Genomic DNA, 18,004 nt, shown 5'->3' on the forward strand with positions numbered 1-18,004 from the left:
ACATGCCCGGGTTGCGGTCTCCATTCCTAGTTCGGGGAGTGCAGGGGCAGCCGATCCATGATTCTCTCTTATCACTGATATTTCTTTCTCTTTCCCTCTCCCTTTCTCTCTGAAATCAATAAAAACGCATCAGACCCTTCTCGATTCCCAATTATTCCCAACACAGAAACCCCTTTGCTTTCGTTTCTACTTGTATCCAGGGGCTCTTGTCACTGCCCGCACGACTGTCATTGTGTTCTGAGAGCCCTCAGTGGCCTGTGTGTCCTGTGGGTGGGCTTGGCGCCTTGGCTGAGCCTGGACTCCTGTGTTTGGTCCCACGGGCTGTCCTGGGAATGCGGTGAGCCCTGCAGGCCTTCTCCATTTTGCAATTGCCGGTCCCCACTGTGCTAACCTCCCTACCCCCACTGCCCTGGGACATCCCCCCATCCTCCTTCCTGCCTCAATCCACAGCCCTCTGCCCCCAGCAGGTCCTCCCAGCCTCGGCACGGTCTCTTAGGGCCTAGTGGGCCACGGGGCCCAGCTGCCAGCCTCCATCCCCGGGTGGTGCGGGGGAGAGGACCTGAATGTAGGAGAGCTAACGGGAGCAGTGTGGGCCCCGGGGCCAGGAGCGGAGCCCCGAGATGCACCCGGACCAGAAGGTTCTGGGGCAGAGAGGATGTCAGCCCGAGAGCTGCAGGCGTGGAGATGGGCCGCTGGTGGGCTGTGACGGGCAGGGACACCCCAGCCCTGTCCGCCCATCGCATCCCACCAGCGGGGGCCTTAGCTGAATCCACTGGCAATGTGGAGGGAGAGCGCCGCAGGGCCCAGAGCCAGGCAAAGACCTAACGGGGCGGGGGGGGGCGTAGGGGGCAGATGAAACAAAGAGCTAACATCTCTACTCCTGCCTCAGAGCCCTCCACCCTGTCAGGCAGGGACCTGGGTCACCCCGCATCTCCTTGGACTTCCTCTTGGTCTGTCCCCCCTGATACCCAACCCAAGACCAGGGTTCAAGGGGGTGAAGTCTGACGCCTCTCCCTACTCCACGGGCCACCTCTGGGAGGTCCCTCAGCTGGCGGCCCCTCTTCAGAGTCTGACACCGAGGCTGCTGCCCTGGTCCCCCCACTGCCCCTCGTTTCCTCTCCCTGAGGGGCCCCTCCCCACGGCCCCCAGGGGCCTCTCCTTCCTCCTGCCTGTGGCAGGCAGAGTCCCCACAGCTTGGCCAGCCAGGACACGGAGCGAGGCAGCCACGTGGAGGACTCCCAGTCCACCTCGGCCAGCGTGTCCCAGGGCAGTTAGGCGTGTCCCTCCCCACCCCACTGGTGACGTCAGGAGCCAGGTGTGCCAGGGAGCACAGTGGGCAAGGCCGCCCTCTGCTCGGTGGAAATGAGGCCGAGCCACTGGACGGGAGCTTTCATGTCTGTGGTTATTTTAGCCTCAAAAAAGTGAAATTCCCCACTCGCGACCCCACTTGACCCTGTCCCTTTCAGGATCGCCTCCCCCAGACCTGGATGGGGTGCTCCGTGAGGGCTAGAGACCCACAGGGCCAGGCAGGGTGGCACCCGGAAGTGGGCCCGGTGGGAGGCGGGAGGGTAGGCTGTCACTCCGCAGGCCTCTGACCATGCCCTGCCCCGGGGGCTCTGTGTTGGCAGAATTTAGGATTTTTCAATCATTTCCTACGAGACCCCCCCACTTTTAAGTGTTAGTTATTCATTTTAAGACGTTTAAAGCAGCCGGAGCCAATCATCGTGAGGAGAGAGATGGGGTCGGAGGGCAGGCTGGTGCTCTGGGTTGGGGAGGTCGAGGCTTTGTGGGCGGCTGCACCCCTCGGAGCAGTCCAGCCCTGTGTGGGCCTGAGCTCACAGCCGGAGCTGAGGCTCTGGAGCGAGCCTGCCCCGCAGAGTCCCACGTTGGGGCCACTACAGAAGACAGAAGGACGCGCTGGGAAGGGGGCCCACGCCACTCCCGCTGGCGCTGTGGCCGGGCGGGAGGCCCCCTCTGTGGGTGCCAGAGCGCACCCCCCCCACCCCCCAGCCCTCAGCTGCCTCCGGGGGATGGGACAGGTTTGGAGAGGCTGCGGTGGACGGACAGCCGGAGTCCCCCTCCCGCCCCCTTCCGCCCCGCCCCTCCCCCAGGCGGGCCCTCCCCGTGGTGCTGACCAAGGGCCCCCCTCTGCCCGAGGCCCTTCTTGCATTTGTCCAGCTGCCCGGCCCCTGAGTAACCTTCCTCCTCCATTCAGGCCCCCCCAGCAGTCCCGTCCTGAGCCCCGGGGGCCGGGCTGCGAGGGACGCCTCCACAGCCCGGTCCTGGGGGGTGCCCCGCCTGCGTGGCCTGGGGGCCGGGCATCCAGCGGGCTCCCGGTCCTGGTGGAGTGAGCTCGGGGAGGGGTGCGCTCTGAGCTGCAGGCTCCGGCAGGGTGGGTCCCCAGGGGTGGGTCGTGGCCTCGGGTGCGGGGTCACAGGACAGGCGGGGGCTCCCTCCAGGGTCTGCGGGGGGCGGGGGTCTCGAGGGAGTCTGCAGGGTCCGCGCGGGACCGCGGGGGGCGGTGCGCGGTCGCGGTGCTCGCGAGCTCCCCGCGGGTCCGGGCTGAGCGCCGTGGCCGCGGCGCTTCCTCTCGCTCCACTCACGCCCCCTCCGGGAGCCGCGCTCGACCCCGCGTGACCGGAAGTTCCCCCCCGTGGGCGCGGGCGGGGCGGGGCCGACGGCGGCACTTCCGGTGCCCACGCGCCGCCGCCGCGCAGCTCCCGGGCCGTCACTTTGTGTAGCGCGGGGCGCGCAGGCCCGGCGTCCGGCGGCGGCTCGGCGCCCGGCGCGCGCGGTGAGTGGGCGGCGGGGCGGCGGGGCAGGTGCGCGGGGGCCGGGCGGGGGCCGAGCGGGGGCCGAGCGGGGCCGGGCCGCCCCTCCACGCCGGTCCGGGCGGCGGCGGGAGGCCGTGGCGCCGGGGCCCCCGGACCTGGGCCTGCGCCTGGCGGGTGGGAGGGCGCGCCGGGGGCTTTGGGGGGCCGCGCCCACGCCGCTGGGACCTGCGCCCCCCGCTCGGGCCTGCGCGCTGGGGCGGCTCCGACCCCAGGGCCTGTGGGGAGGCAGCGCGGAGGGGGCGGGCTGGGGGGACACGCACGACTCCCGGGGGTGATCGCCGCCGCGCGGGGCGGGGGTGGGGCTGTGGCCACCCCGGGACACACCCATCTGGGAGGCGCTGTCACCGCCATGGCCGGTGGGAGGACCAGACCCCTGAGCCCCGGGAGGCTGGAGGGGCTTGGCCTGACCCGGAGCCGCTTAGAGCCTGGTCTGCAAATGGAGGCCCGCGGGCAGCCAGGCCGGGTGGGATGGGGTCTGCGCTGCCCGCTGTGGCCGCAGAGGCGGGAGAGGGGCTGGCCTGGGGGACCCGATGGGCGGGCGGGGAGGTGTGCAGGAGGCCTTGGCAGTTGTTTGTTTCAACAAGTGCGGGCAGGTCGGGGGAGTGGCCTGCGTGGTGAGGGACCCGGCGGGTCCGTGGATACACCTGCACCCCCGAACCCAGGAGAGCAGGGCACCCACACCCGTGGCCAGGCAGTGAGCACCTGGTCGTGGGGAAGGAAGGCTTCCCTGGAGGAGAGAGAACCTGGAAGGCGCCCAGAGGCCGGGATCCGGGCACCCACGCTCCCCTCCTCTGGGTCTCTTTCCACTTCTGTGCAGCATTTCTCACGGTTTCGATCTCGGCCACTTCTCTCTGTCCTGGGGTGTCCTCCCTGCTCCCCATGGAGGGCATTTTGTCACCCCAGTTCTAATAGTTTGCAGCACCGTATCCTGGGGTGCAGGGCTCCCGCGGAGTCAGGCCGGGGTGATGGGTTTGTGTTGATGCTGCTGCTTCCCGGACCCTCTGTGGCTGCGGCCCTGGCGCTGGACGTGGGGAGTGAGCAGCGGGAGTCGGTGGCTGGCCGCTGGCAGAGAGGAAGGCGAGAGGGCAGGTTTGCGGAGCGTGCCCAGCACACGCCCGGCCTTGGGGGCGCCGAGTGAACGCAGTGCTCCAGGTACCGAGGTCCATTTTCCAGAACCGTTCTGTGCTGGGTGCTGGGTCGGGGCATATGGGTGTCGGGCTGTGCTGGGCCCGGTCCCACCTGCAGGGTGACCTCCGACCTCCGCGCTGCTAGTCCTTCCCCTTCTCTGGTCGCTTCTCGGGAGACGGGGCTTCGGGCCGAACCTCTGGGTGGGACCCTCGCCAGCGGCCCGTCAGGTCTAGAAGGGGACAGTGCGGCCAAAACACCGAGTTTTTAAAGTTTCACGTTCAAAACACCGAGTTTTTAAAGTTTCACGTTCACCACGTTGACTAGACCTCAGAGTCATGTCTTCGGTAAACGTTTGAGCCTCTCTCTCTCTCTGTGTCTGGCGTGGGGCGTTCAGTGGCGAGCAGAGGGAACGTCTGCCCTCTTAGGGGTGACTGTCCCGGGAGACGGGCAGTGAGCAGAGTGTAAAAACATGGGTGCCGCGGGAAAGGCCAGGGCACCGTGTGGGACGGCCCGGGGGCTGCCTCGGGCGCCTGAGCCAGGAAGGGGGGGAGGGGCTCCAGGGAGAGGGGCTGGCTTGCGCCCAGGTGCTGAGGCAGGCGAGCGTGGGGTCGGTGTGTCCCAGGGCCTGGAGCTCTCTGAGTGCGAGGCCCTGGACACTGGCCCGGCTGTGGCTGTGGGAGGCAGCTCCGGGCGGGGCGGGGCAGGAGGCAGCTCTGTCGGGCTTGGCATCTTGGCATGGTGTCCGGGCTCAGCCTGAATGTGCAGCCTGAGGTCTGGGTGAGAAGAGCCCTCCTCTGAGCCGGAGGTGGGTGGCAGTTGGGAAACCCGCTGGCATTCTCACTGCCCCGGGCGCTGGGCAGGGCTGGCCTCCCGGAGGTGGCTGCGGGGCCACCAGCTCACGCTTCTACATTCAGGCCCCTTCACCCCAGAGGGCTGTGGAGCGGAGGTGGCTCTGGGAGAGGCCGGAGGCTGGGGGCCTCCTGGGTGTAGCTCTTCTCCTGTGACCTTGGGCTCAGTGATCCTGAGGCCAGAATGGGGTTGGAGGCCACGGGAAGAGCGTGAGGGCCGGGACAGGTGGCGCCTGGGTGCTAGTGAGCCCGGCCTGGGCCTGGGCCCTGGGAGGAGCTGCGTGGAGTCCACCTGTCTCTGGCCATTGCTGTGCGGTGGGGGAACAGCGCCTGCCTCCCTCCCCCGCGCGGGGCCGGCTCCTCACCGCCCGTCTGTGTTTCAGGCCGCGCTGAGGCGTCCTCCTGAGAAGATGGCAGCCCTGCACACGGCGCCGGGCTCTCCGGCTGCCCAGCCAGAGCGGGCGGAGGACGGGTCGGAATGCAATCCTGAGCAGGAGGAAGAGGAGGAAGAGGAGAAGGGGGAAGAGGCGGAGGAGCTGGAGGAGGAGGAGATCGAGGTGGAAGAAGAGGAAGACAAGGGCATGGTGGAGGTGGTGGAGGAGTCGGAGGCCACCGGGTCGTGGGCAGGGCGAGGATGGCCGGTGGAGCAGGTGGCGGTGGAGTTGCAGGAGGACCAGGACGTGGAGGTGGTGGCAGAGGAGCGGAGTCCAGCGTTGGGGACCCAGGCGCGCCTGAGCCGTGGTGGTGCCAGGTCCCCAGTTCTGCAGAAAAAGGGTGAGAGAAGGGAGCTGGCCCTTGGGAGGGAAGGAGGGAAGGCGGGGGGGGGCGGGGGGGGGCAGGTAGGAGCGGGGGCCGGCCGGCCAGCAGAGCTCTGTGGCCTTTTAGGCTGGAGCTGGAGCTGCAGCTGCTGCTGGGATGCCAGGGCCCAGGCTTTGAAATGGGGTGCAGCTAGGAGCTCCTGCCCCTCTTGCTGGATGGGCAGAGGTGGCCAGGGTGGCGAGGCCCCTGCTAAAGGCAGTGGCCCCTAGGAGACTTCTCCCCCCAGCTCTGCAGGCCTCCCGGGTTCCAGCTGTGCTTAGGGAGGAGGATCTGGAGGAAGAGGAGGAGGAGGAGGAGGAGGAGAACGAGGAGGGGGATTTCCTGACAGCCGGGTCGCAGGTGAGCTGCCCTCTCCTTCAGAGCTCAGTAACCAGGCAGGGTTTCCTTGGGGGCTTGGCACCTGCTGCCTGGAGCCCCTGTGGCAGGGGCACTGTGGCCCTCGGCCAAGCCCAGCCCGAGCTGGGACATGGCTGCAGGAAGTGCCAGGCATCCTGAGCCCCGCGGGATGCGGTTCCACTCCCCTGGGCCGGCCCTTCCCAGGCCTTTGGAATGTCCTGGTCGCACTGCCCGCCGCCCACTCACCTGCGCTGTGCAGCTCCTCTCCCAGGTCAGGCTGTGCCCCTTCCCCGGAGTGCCCGTCACTTGTCCGGGCTCTGATTTCCTGCGGAGCCGGTCAGATCAGGCTCCTGTGCCCACAGTCGGTTCAGCTGGGGCCACCTGTCCACCCAGGTGCGGGCCCTCGCGTTGCTGACGTGACCACTGGCTTGAGGCAAACAGTGAAGTAGGAGGGGACGAGGCGGCCACACAGCACAGTCGTGAGGCCTGGGCTTCGGCGTCCCCTGGCCTCCGTGTGAATCCTGGCCCTGCCCCATGCGCGCTGGGGGTTCACCCTGTGAGCCCGGGCCCTCCTCTCTGGATGGGAATGGGGTCCCTGCCTCGAAGGGCCATGGCCGGGCCAGGAAGCCCCGTGCTGTCGGGCTCCGTAGGCCTGCCGGTGACGGGCTTGGGCTCTGTCCGCTGGGTTCTCTGTCTCAGGGCCACGGGCATCCTGTTGCGGTCATCTTCACTCTCCCCTGGGGGCCTGCCCTTCACCGGGGCCGCCTGGAGCAGTGACCGGGCGCTTTGTTCCCCAGGGGCTGGTGACCTTTGAGGACGTGGCTGTGTACTTCTCCCTGGAGGAGTGGGAAAGGCTGGCTGCTGCGCAGCGGGACCTCTACAAGGAAGTCATGCAGGAGAACTACGGCATCCTGGTGTCCCTGGGTAAGCAGGGCCTTCTGTCCCCAGGAGGCAGTCCAGTGCGAGGGCTGCCAGGGGCTTAGCTGTCTGGAGCCGCGAGGTCTTGGAGAAGGGGGTGCTGGTGCCAGCCCACCGCCCAGGGGGTCCCCATGGACAACCCTGCTTCTGGATGGGTGGGTGGGGTTATGGGGGTCCCAGTATTGCCCAGTAGTGCCATGAGCCAAGTGGACATGTTCTGGAGATGCCAGGTCTCAAGGGGTGATGGAGGAGAGGGGTGGGCACCCCGCAGGTGTGTGGAGGGGCTTGGCAGGAGAGCCAGGGTATCGGGCAAAGCTTGAAAGAGGGGAGTGTGGGATTTTCCAGAGGGGCAGGGCGGGGGGCGGTGGTCTTCGGAGGATGGAGGAGAGAGGAACTGAGGACTGGAGGGGACAGTGTTGTATGGTGTGAGGGCGGCCTCAGGCACAGCCACAGCCTGTCTGCTTTTCTCCATGCCAGGGTACCCCATCCCCAAGCCGGATCTGATCTTCCGGCTGGAACAAGGAGAGGAACCTTGGGTCCCAGACAGCCCCCGTCCTGAGGAGGGAGACATTGTCACTGGCGTCTATACAGGTGAGCGTGAGACAGAGTCTTGTGGGGTTTCTGCCAACACCGCTTCTCGGAGCTTTGCCCGACTTTGGCCTTCACCTTGGCCTGGTGCTGGTGGTCTGAGCTGTGGGTGGGCTTTGCAGAGCCGGGGCGGCCACACGGGCTGACCTGCCTCGTGGGCTGGCTTCTCTCGGCCTCAGTCTGCGGAGAGGCGAGGGCTGGGAGGTCCCTAGAGAACCTCGTTTCCTTTTAGGCGGCTTTACAAGTGACCCTGTCCTGGCCTTGGAGTCTCTGGGTATTTCTTGTCTGGTTTTGTTTGCAAATGAGGGCCGGTTGTTAAGTGACCGGCTCAGAGGGGCTACAGGTGCAGAGTGGACTGTGGGTCCTGGCACTGCCCAAGCCGTTCCTCAGGCTTCTCCATCCGTTCGGCATCTCTGAACAGTGGGTCCCTCTGAGCTCCCCCCTCTCCCCGGGAAGCCCAGGGGCAGGCCTCTGGCCAGGCGGGCGGGCAGCCCTGGGCCTCCGGGGAGACTTGGAGAGGTTCTTACGGGAAGCTCAGGGGGCAGAGGTCTCTGGGGGCCTGGAACCTGGCTCTGGCTCTGTCCCCCCATCTGTCTGGGCCTCACCTCACTCGTCTGGAGAATAAAGAATGTGAACTAAATCTGTAGTTTCCTCTGAGGACGGCGGACGGTGGGTTCTGTGCGGTGTCTCGCGGAGGCCTGTGCGTCTCAGTGTTTCGGAAGGTTCGGGAAGGCCTTGCACAGGAGGCGCACTGGGCTTTGGGCTGGAGTGACCCCAGTCTAGTGAGGGTCACTGATGTCTCATGCCAGTCATGTGCCTGAATAGACTCACAGACGTGTTTTAAAATAAAAAAATACAGAACAGCACAGACAGCGTGTTCTCCAGAGAGTTTTCTCCGTGCTTTGTGCTCAGACGGCGTGTGGGACAGCAGCACCGCGGACACTGACTGCGGTGGGCTCAGCCTCGGGCCTCGCGTTCCACTGGGTGGCAGGTGGGCCGTCTGCCCAGGAGCCCATTCCTGGGACCCTCCTGGGATCTGTCCCGACTTCAGAATCAGGAGGTCTGGCCAGCCGGACACATCGCTGCCGCCTCCAGAATGAGACTGGGATAGCCGATTGTCCCAGAGGGTCTTAGAGCAGCGTTCCTCAACCTGTAGGTCGCGACCCCTTTGGGGGTCGAACGACCCTTTCACAGGGGTCGCCTAAATACATCCTGCATATCAGATATTTACATGACGATTCATAACAATAGCAACATTACAGTTATGAAGTAGCCACGACAATAATTTTATGGTTGGCGGTCACCACAACATGAGGAACTGTATTAAAGGGTCGCGGCTTTAGGAAGGTTGAGAACCACTGGTCTTAGAGGGACGTGTGTCCCGTGTACAGGCAATCTCAGAAAAGCCGCCTGGAGGTGAAGGGGTCACGGGCTGGCATTGGCCAGTCTCTCGTCACAGGATCTATTTGGACCCCATTTTCCGTGGTTCCAGGAGAGTCCTGGGGTGGAGCACCATGTGCCGGTGAACCCAGCTTGGAGCCTGGGATGCTCCCCCACCCCTCACCCCCAGCCCCAGCCATCCGCGGAGTCTGAGGTGTGGGATCCAAGCACAGTGTTAAATGCTGGGGTCTCTCTGCAGGATGCGTTAACTGCAGCCTGTCTGCTAAGCTGCCCCTCCCCCCACCCCCCTATTTCCGTGCAGCCGACCCCGTTGAGGACTGCCGGGTCTGGGCAGGACAGATGCTGACTGGTCTAGTCCAGCGGTTTCTGTGTTTCTAGATGTAACCTTGCAGAACATAAATTTATTCCTCTTGACAAGTTGGGGCACATCTAAGGTTTGGGTTCTGGCCAGACTCTCCCACGCAGGCGGCTACAGCAGGGTGCAGGCTGGTGGACACAGCATGAAGTGAACAGAGACAGCATGGGGCGGGGCTTCCTCTGTTCCCGGTGTGAGGGTGCTTGCTCCATAAATACAGCTCCCTCCAGTGTGCAGGCGACCGGCACTCCCACTGTACGCCAGGAAGCCCTAGCACCTGGCCCCAGTCTATACTCTGCACCGAGGGGGCAGGACAGCAGGAACTTGGGACTCCTTGCCCTTCCTGACGGGAAGTGGCTTGCAGCTCAGTCTCCACCGACGAAGGACCATTTCCCAAAGGCACAGCCACTTAGAAAAAGCCAAGCTGGGGACGGCTTCACAGGGAAGCTGGGGCTGTGCCCGCACCGTTGGTAGAGCCTCCTGGGGTGCCTGCAGAGAGCCCCAGATCCCCTGGCCCGGGCCAGGCTTTCCTGGTTCTGCTGGGGGGCAAGGAGGGCCCCTGGTTGCTGGCCAACCTCAGGCTGGTGGAGAGGAGCCCAGAGAGGGAGGAGCGACGAGCAAAGCCCGCAGGGCCCCTGGCCCGGCTCCTCCCAGCACGCCTGCCTCCCCTGTTCCCCGCAGGTGCCTGGTTCTGGACCGACGACATGGAGGACCACGAGGAGGAGGACGAGGAGGACTTCCTGGCAGAGGTGGCCGAGGAGGAGAGCGAGCCCCCCGGGCTGTGGTCGGCGGCCTATGGTGTGGGGGACGTGCCCGGGACGTGGGGCCCTGACGACTCGGATTCGGGGCAGACCTCGGAGGGCTGGGGGCTCGACCCCGGGGGCCTCGGGGCCCTGGCCGAGGGGTCGGAGGTGAAGCCCTTCCTGCCTGGCCAGGAGCCGGGCGTGAACCTGCTGGCACCTTGGGCGTTCCCAGGCCAAGTGGCTGACCAGGCCGGGCGGCCCGAGACCACGTGCGACGTGTGCGGCAAAGTGTTCCCGCACCGGTCCCGCCTGGCCAAGCACCAGCGCTACCACGCGGCCGTCAAGCCCTTCGGCTGCGACGAGTGCGGCAAGGGCTTCGTGTACCGCTCGCACCTGGCCATCCACCAGCGCACGCACACGGGCGAGAAGCCCTTCCCGTGCCCGGACTGCGGCAAGCGCTTCGTCTACAAGTCGCACCTGGTCACGCACCGGCGCATCCACACGGGCGAGCGGCCCTACCGCTGCGCCTTCTGCGGCGCGGGCTTCGGGCGCCGCTCCTACCTGGTCACGCACCAGCGCACGCACACGGGCGAGCGGCCCTACCCGTGCCCGCACTGCGGCCGCAGCTTCAGCCAGAGCTCGGCGCTCGCGCGCCACCAGGCGGTGCACACGGCCGACCGGCCGCACTGCTGCCCCGACTGCGGCCAGGCCTTCCGCCTCCGCGCGGACTTCCAGCGCCACCGGCGCGGCGGCGGCTGCTCCGAGCCCAGTGGCGACGGCCCCCGGCGGGAGCCCGGCGACGCCGTGTTGGCCGCGGGGCCTGAGGAGGCCGAGGCGGGGCCCGAGGGACCTGGTGCCGGTGAGGCGGACGCAGAGGCCAAGGCAGAGGCGAGAGAGGAGGCGGCGGCGCCCGCCCCCCAGGGCCAGGAGGACCCCAAGCCGGGCCGGCGCTTCCTGGAGGTGGGCAACGGCCTGGGCGCGGGCGCGGGCTCCTCCTCGCACCCGCTCGGCTTCCACTTCCCCGTTCATCCCAAGTCCTGGCTCCACCCGGACGGCTTCCCGGTCCTGGGCCTCCCGGACTTCCGGGAGCGGCTGCCGGCCGAGGGGCGCCCCCTGCCCGGACCCCTGGGGGCCCGGCTCTCCCTGGTGGAGGGCGCCGGGCTGGCCAGCGACCCTTTCCGCGCGGGCAGCGGGCCCGGGGGCGGCGGCGCGGGGCTGCGGGCGTTCGGGCCGGGCGCCGGGGGGCTGCTGGCCGAGCCGGCGCCCGCGGCGCTGCCCGAGGAGGAGAGCCCGTGGATCTGCTCGGACTGCGGCAAGACGTTCGGGCGCCGCGCCGCCCTGGCCAAGCACCAGCGCTACCACGCGGGCGAGCGGCCGCACCGCTGCGCCGACTGCGGCAAGAGCTTCGTGTACGGCTCGCACCTGGCGCGCCACCGGCGCACGCACACGGGCGAGCGGCCCTTCCCGTGCCCCGAGTGCGGCGCCCGCTTCGCCCGTGGCTCGCACCTGGCGGCGCACGTGCGCGGCCACACCGGCGAGAAGCCCTTCGTGTGCGGCGTGTGCGGCGCGGGCTTCAGCCGGCGGGCCCACCTGACCGCCCACGGGCGCGCGCACACGGGCGAGCGGCCCTACGCGTGCGGGGAGTGCGGCCGCCGCTTCGGGCAGAGCGCGGCGCTGACGCGGCACCAGTGGGCGCACGCGGAGGAGAAGCCGCACCGCTGCCCGGACTGCGGCAAGGGCTTCGGCCACAGCTCGGACTTCAAGCGGCACCGGCGCACGCACACGGGCGAGAAGCCCTTCCGCTGCGCCGACTGCGGCCGCGGCTTCGCGCAGCGCTCCAACCTGGCCAAGCACCGGCGCGGCCACACGGGCGAGCGGCCCTTCCCGTGCCCCGAGTGCGGCAAGCGCTTCTCGCAGCGCTCCGTGCTGGTCACGCACCAGCGCACGCACACGGGCGAGCGGCCCTACGCCTGCGCCAGCTGCGGCCGCCGCTTCTCGCAGAGCTCGCACCTGCTCACGCACATGAAGACGCACCGCAACGCGGGCGCGCCCGGCCCCGCCGCCGCCCCGGCGCCCCCGGCCGAGGCGCCCGCCAAGGGGCCGCCGGGAGCCGGCGCGGCCCCCCCGGGCGAGCGGGGCAGCACCCTGCTGGAGTTCGCGGGCGGGACCAGCTTCAGCTCCGAGCCCGCGCCGTTCGTGGCGCCCTCGGGCGCCTACCGGGAGGGCGTCCTCTGAGGCCGAGGCCGAAGGTGGCGCAGCCGGCGAGGCCACCAGCCCTCCCGGCAGCCAGGGTGCCGGCTGCTGCGCCAGCCCCTCCTCTGGCCTCCGGGCTGAGGGCCCAGTCCTAGTGCGGTGCCTACCCTCAGCCCCGGCCTGGCCTCGGCCCGCCCTCCTGCCCAACAGCCCGGCTTGTGGGGGCGCACACGGAGGAGGCGAGGGCGGGCGGCCACCCGGACCAAGATGGCACCATCCCCAGTCGGTGCCGTGAAGCCGGGGGTAGGGTGCCAGGCCATGTATTTATTTCACTGGGGGTCTGACTTGGGGCCTCAGAACAGGTGGCCGAGGCGTCTGTAACCGGGCCTTACAGCGAGAGGGGAAGCCCTTTGTCAGGGGGCGGGCGGCGGGGAGGCCAAGCGGGGCTGCTCCATAGGTTTGCTGCCATCCTCCGCCCTCAGCGAGAGGCTTAGGGACCTTCTACACTCAAGTACCAACAGGAGTTAAGGCTGCCCTCGGGGAAGCTGTGCGGTTCCGGTTCCGAAGGACCACGTTCCTACACCACTGCCCCCCCCACCCCCCCGCCCTAGGGTGGAGCTGCAGCTGAGAAAGTTGATTTATTTCTATCTCCACGGCCCAAAGAACCGGGGAGGAGGGAAGCCAGAACCCTAATCTGTGGCCCCGGGGTGGGCGGGCCCCAGGTGTCCGCAGGCCCGGAGAGTTTAAAGCCTTATTCTTGGGGTCACCCGCCATCCGTGCCCCACTGGAGCACCAAGGTGGGCCAGGTGCTAGTCCCGCCGGTCGCTTCACTCTCCGCCTTCCTCTGAGTCCTTGGTGCTCACCTCCGGCCCTGAGGCGGCTCACTCAGAGATCCGGGGCCTCGGCCCCAGCCTTCACCCCTCCGACTGCCATCTCTCCTGGGGTCAGTGGCACACGAGGCCCAGCCCGGGGCTCACTTAGATGTAATAACCAGTGTCACGTGACTGAGGTCGGTGCCAAGATCATTCCAACACCCACCATCAGGGCCCAAGACACCTGCAGGTCCCTCTAACCCCGCTTCTCCTGACTCCACGGGGGAAGCAGATGGTTTCTGCTCGCAGAGCAGGCAGTCTGCACAGTGGTGGCCACCTCGGGGGGCGTAGGCACAAACCCTTGGCTCAACAGCAAACCCAGCCGCCAACTATGCAAGGCCCACACCTGGCCGGCACCCTGCACTCCAGCAGGCGGTTAGGACCTCTGGGCAGCCAGCTGAGGCACAGCTCGTGTAAGACCCCTCCCATCCTTAGCGCCTCTGGCCTGTCCGAGTGGGACCAGAAAACAGATTTTGTCGCAACTGCATTCCTTTTTAGACCTAGTTCCTTCTGTTTTAGTGTAGACGTGGCCTGGGAGCCAGCAGCCAAGCTGCGGGGCTGCGAGTAGGAGGCCCAGTAGTCAGTGGGTGGGGAGAGGCCTGGGTGGCGGTGGTATGAATTAGCCGGGTTGGGTGGGGGCGGTGGTAAGGAGGGCAGGGTGCTGGCCCCTGGCCTCTCCTCCCTGTGGGAAAGGGGCCTCAGAAAGGGCCACGGCACCTTGGGCTGGCCCCACGTGGCTGGGGTCTGGCCCCAGCTGCTTCTGCCCTCCGGGCCATGGGCAGGAGGACCGAGCTTTAATAAAGACGAGAAACAAGCTTTCTGACTGAATTCCGTGTTGTTGCCGCTCCTGGCTGCCCTTGGGGAGGCTCTGAGAGGCCTCAGGCCCATGCGGTTTCCGCAAACATTTTCTAGGAGTTTTTCTTTCAGGAAACCAGGATTGGTCCATGAGGAGCCAGCCCCGGTGAGCTCTGACCCTGCTGCCTGTGTCCACCACGTGTTGCTGGGAGTCCCCAACTGCCACAGAGTCCTGTAATACACTCAGCTATATGGGGACAGTATTGCGTTTAGGGTCGTTTGGGCCAGCCTTCCCATGGGCCCCCTCCTGGTGGTCCAGAAACGTGCCTGAGTCACAGACCCCTCCTCAGAGGCCCCAGCGCCATCCAGGGTCCCCTGCTCTGTGCCTCCCCCAGGGCCCTAAGCACCTACCTTTGAACTGATTTATTGACTTCGCAGCACATGGTGTCCCCCAGACCAGGTCTGACCCTCCCATCCTCCCCATGGATTTGGAAATATGACTGTGTAGTAAACTGTTTTCAAATGTGATTTGGGGGCATCAGAACAGAACCAGGATTTCAGATTTAATGAAAAAGACTAGTCCAGAGGACAGCCTTGAGGATCTTAAATAGTCTGTTCAGAAAGAAAGTATTCCCCGCTGGAGCTCGCCATTGGCCAGCCAAGTTCTTGGTTTTTGTTTTTATCTTAGTGGGGAGGGCCGGGGGGGCTTCAGTCTTGTTGGTCATAGACAAAAAGGCAGCCTTCCTGGTTGAGAGAGGACTTCCGAGTTTCTGGAGTCCTGATTCATTCCGAGAATGCCAGTTGAGCATCTCCCATCATTGCCAAGGAGGGATGGATGCCCGTGAGAGGTGACCCATGAGAGGTGGCACTGCGAGAGTCAGAGCTCCTGAGCACCCCTCTTGCCTCCACCTACACTCGTTACTTTCCTGTTCTCACCAGTCACATTCCCCCAACCTCCTCCCTTTCTCCGGACCCACATCATCTCACACATTTCCTCTGTCCCTTCTTTCCTTTCTTTTATTGGCTATATATGGAATAAAGCATTTTGAAATTTTTGGTTATATTTATTAAATAAAGCTTTATGATCGTTCATTACTTAATTTTTTTTCCTGTTTACAAAATGCACGCTAGTTGTAAGAATTCCAAGAGTACAAAAATGCGTTAAGTACACTTTTCGTGCCCTAAAGAGTCATACCACAAACAGCCACTAGGGGCCGTGGCTTCTGCAGGGCGCGTGGGTGCACATTGCTTCCATGTCCGTGGAAATGTTTTAAAACTATGAACATACTTGATATATTTTCTTGCAACTTGATTTTATCACATAATATATATATGACATTCTTTCCGCCCTGACAGCTACCTCACTCATTTTAACTGCACCATCACAGCATTTCATTCCATGCACGTATCACAATTGATGTCAATGGGGATTTGGTAGTTTCCAACGTCTCACTATTATGAACAATGCTGCAATGTGGATTCTGTGTGTGTGTGAATCCTCACCTGAGGATATTTTTCCATTGATTTTCAGGGAGAGTGGAAGAGAGGGAAAGACAGAAACGATGTGAGAGAAACACATTGATTAGTTGCCTCTTGAAGGAGCCCGGACCAGGGCCTGAGCTGGGGAGGAGCCTGTAACCAAGATACGTGCTCTTGACCAGAATCAAACCCTGGACCCTTGGGTCCTCAGGCCGACGCTCCATCCACTGAGCCAAACCAGCGAGGGCTGAATGTGGGTTCTTGCACATATATCTTTGTGCAGTCATACAGATTTTTAATATAACTGTTCATGATTCTGGGTCAAAGGGCATGCATATTTACATTTTTGGCTATAACTCCATGCCACCAAGAAAGGCTAACTCCAGTCCAATAGCATATTCTCCAGTGCAGTGAGGAAGTGCTTTTGGTCCGTGGCCTCACCAACACAGGACATCAACAGTTGTTTTCATCTTGTCCATTTCGCAGAGAGGTGAATGGCTTGCATTTCTCTATTTTTATAAATATATTTTTATTGATTTCAGAGAGGAAGGGAGAGGGAGAGATAGAAACATTAATGATGAGAGAGAATCATTGACAGGCTGCCTCCTGCACGCCCCCTACTGGGGCTGGAGCCTGAAACTCAAGCATGTGCCCCAACCGGGAATCAAACCATGACCTCCTGGTTCATAGGTCGATGCACAACCACTGAACCACGCAGGCTGGGCAGATTTATGTACTTCTAAAGGCATTTCTAGGAAATTGGGAACACCAAACAGATTCTTCTTCCTTTTTTAACATGGAGGTGAAATTTACCTTACATAGAAATAACTATTTTGCCCATTTGTCCCAGGCCTGTTCTCTGGCTCCTCCTGATCCTTTTTTCTTTTTTCTTCATGGCAGCCCAGCCGGTGTGGCTCGATGGTTGAGCTTCGACCCATGAGCCAGGAAGTCACGGTTGGGCATTTGCCTGGGTTGCAGGCTTCACGGCTCCATCCCCGGTAGAGGGCGTGCAGGAGGCAGCCAATCAATGATTCTCTCTCATTGATTTTTCTCTCTCCCTTCCTCTCTGAAATCAATAGAAGTATCTTTGGTAAAAACGTCAGAAAGATGCGACCTCCCGGTTCAGCGCAGCCATCCCTGGGAGAACGTGCTCCAAATGCTCTTTTTGTTTTCGTTGATGTGCATTTGGACCGCCTTCCAGTTTTCATGCATGGCAGCTTACATTTTGCCTCCTCCTTTATTTCTCCTTCATGTTGTAAAAAATTGCGTGGCTGCGCTCACTTGGTTACATCTCATCTCTATGACCCAGTCTCTCCCTCGCTTGGCGGCGAGAGGGAGGCCCCCATCCCAGGGCCAGAGTCCGCTTAGGAGCCCACGGTGCGATGACGTCGGGGAGGAGGGGAGAAGTGGGGGTGGGGGGTCGGGAAGGCTTCCGCGCAGGCCCCGCCCCGCGTGTGGGCGGAGCCTCCCGTGGGACCAGCGCTGCGTGAGCTCTGTGCGCAGGCGCGCGTCGCTCCTGGGCGGTATCCGGCGGGCTCCCGCCTACCGTCGGGCGTCCGGAGGCCGTGGGGGCCGTGTCCACAGAGTAGGGGCGCGAGCGAAGACCCCGGGCCCCGCGGACGAGGCAGTGGAGGTGAGCCCGGCTGTACGCCCTGCGCGGACACCGCGTCCGGAGCCCGGCGCTGCCGTCGGCGCGGTCCTCGGGGTGGGTCCGAGCCCGAGGCCGCAGTCCGCGCCGGAAGTGTGTGCGCCGCATGCGGGCGGCGGTCCCAGCCCCGAGGCTCCTGGAGGTTCCGAGCGCCGTGGACGGTGCTGCACCGTCGAGCGCGGCCTGCAGAGCTGCCCGCGGTTAGGGAGACCCGGCACCTGAGCTGTCGGGCGCGCATCCGCCGTGCCCCCGCCTTCGTCCCAGCTCCTGCTTGGCGCGCGTAGGAGTGCCGCCGGGGGGTTCCGGGCCCCGTGGAGGTTCCGGCTAAAGCGAGCTTGTCCTCCAGGCTCTGCTGGGGCCCAGCAGCTCCACCGAGGCCGGAAGGAAGGGGCGTCAGGGCCGGACAATAACCGCGAAGAACCCCGCCCCCTCTGCAGCCTCCGACCTGAGGCCCGTCAGAGCGTCAGAGGCTGCGCGCCCCCTGCAGCGGGGAGGAGGCCGCGGGCACTGGCGGTCGCTAGGGATGGGCCGGGAGAAATCGCTCGCATTGTCGGGGTGCTGGCGGACTCCGTGGCGCGGGTGCCTTTGCCTTCAACTCCCACCCACCCCCAAATGGCACCTCCTCCCCCTTCATTCTCCACGAATGCTGTGCAGAATCCGGGCAGCTTCCTACCCCCGTCCAGGCAGCATGCCCGCATCTGGGGATGGGCTACTCTGGCTTTCATCTTACGGGTCAAGAGCAGTTCAGGGAGGGTTTGCAGGGTTATCGATTGTGTCATTTGACTGAAGGCAAAAAAAAAAAAAATGTAAAAGGAGAAATGGCTCATCTAGGATCAATAAGCGAACGGGAGAAGTCAGAGTTCCCAATTCCTGCCTTGGTTCTGGCCACACAGTCACATGGAAACAAATTCCTCCTAAAAGGCCCTTTGGAGAAACATCCCTTTAAATGAGATGAAACAGGATTTTTTTTTTTGGTGGGGAAGGGACTCTTATCTTTTCCTTTTTATTGAATTTATTGGGGTGACCTGGTTAACAAAATTATACAGG

General features: G+C 64.3%; 1 protein-coding gene across 1 annotated transcript; it reads left to right on the forward strand.

Annotated features, from left to right (window-relative positions):
- Positions 1 to 2,765: 2,765 nt before the first annotated feature.
- On the forward strand, positions 2,766 to 12,205 carry ZNF316 (zinc finger protein 316; the record flags this gene model as incomplete). The annotated part of the gene is made up of 6 exons (XM_081092805.1): positions 2,766 to 2,794; positions 5,194 to 5,584; positions 5,856 to 5,968; positions 6,763 to 6,889; positions 7,361 to 7,474; positions 9,909 to 12,205. Exons 2-6 carry the CDS (start codon positions 5,221 to 5,223, stop codon positions 12,203 to 12,205), a joined length of 3,015 nt encoding a protein of 1,004 aa, XP_080948931.1. The 5' UTR covers positions 2,766 to 2,794; positions 5,194 to 5,220.
- Between the last annotated feature and the right edge of the window lie 5,799 nt (positions 12,206 to 18,004).

The sequence above is a fragment of the Myotis nattereri genome (genome assembly GCF_964212035.1).
Source record: "Myotis nattereri genome assembly, chromosome: 5".
Classification (NCBI taxonomy): Eukaryota; Metazoa; Chordata; class Mammalia; order Chiroptera; family Vespertilionidae; genus Myotis; species Myotis nattereri.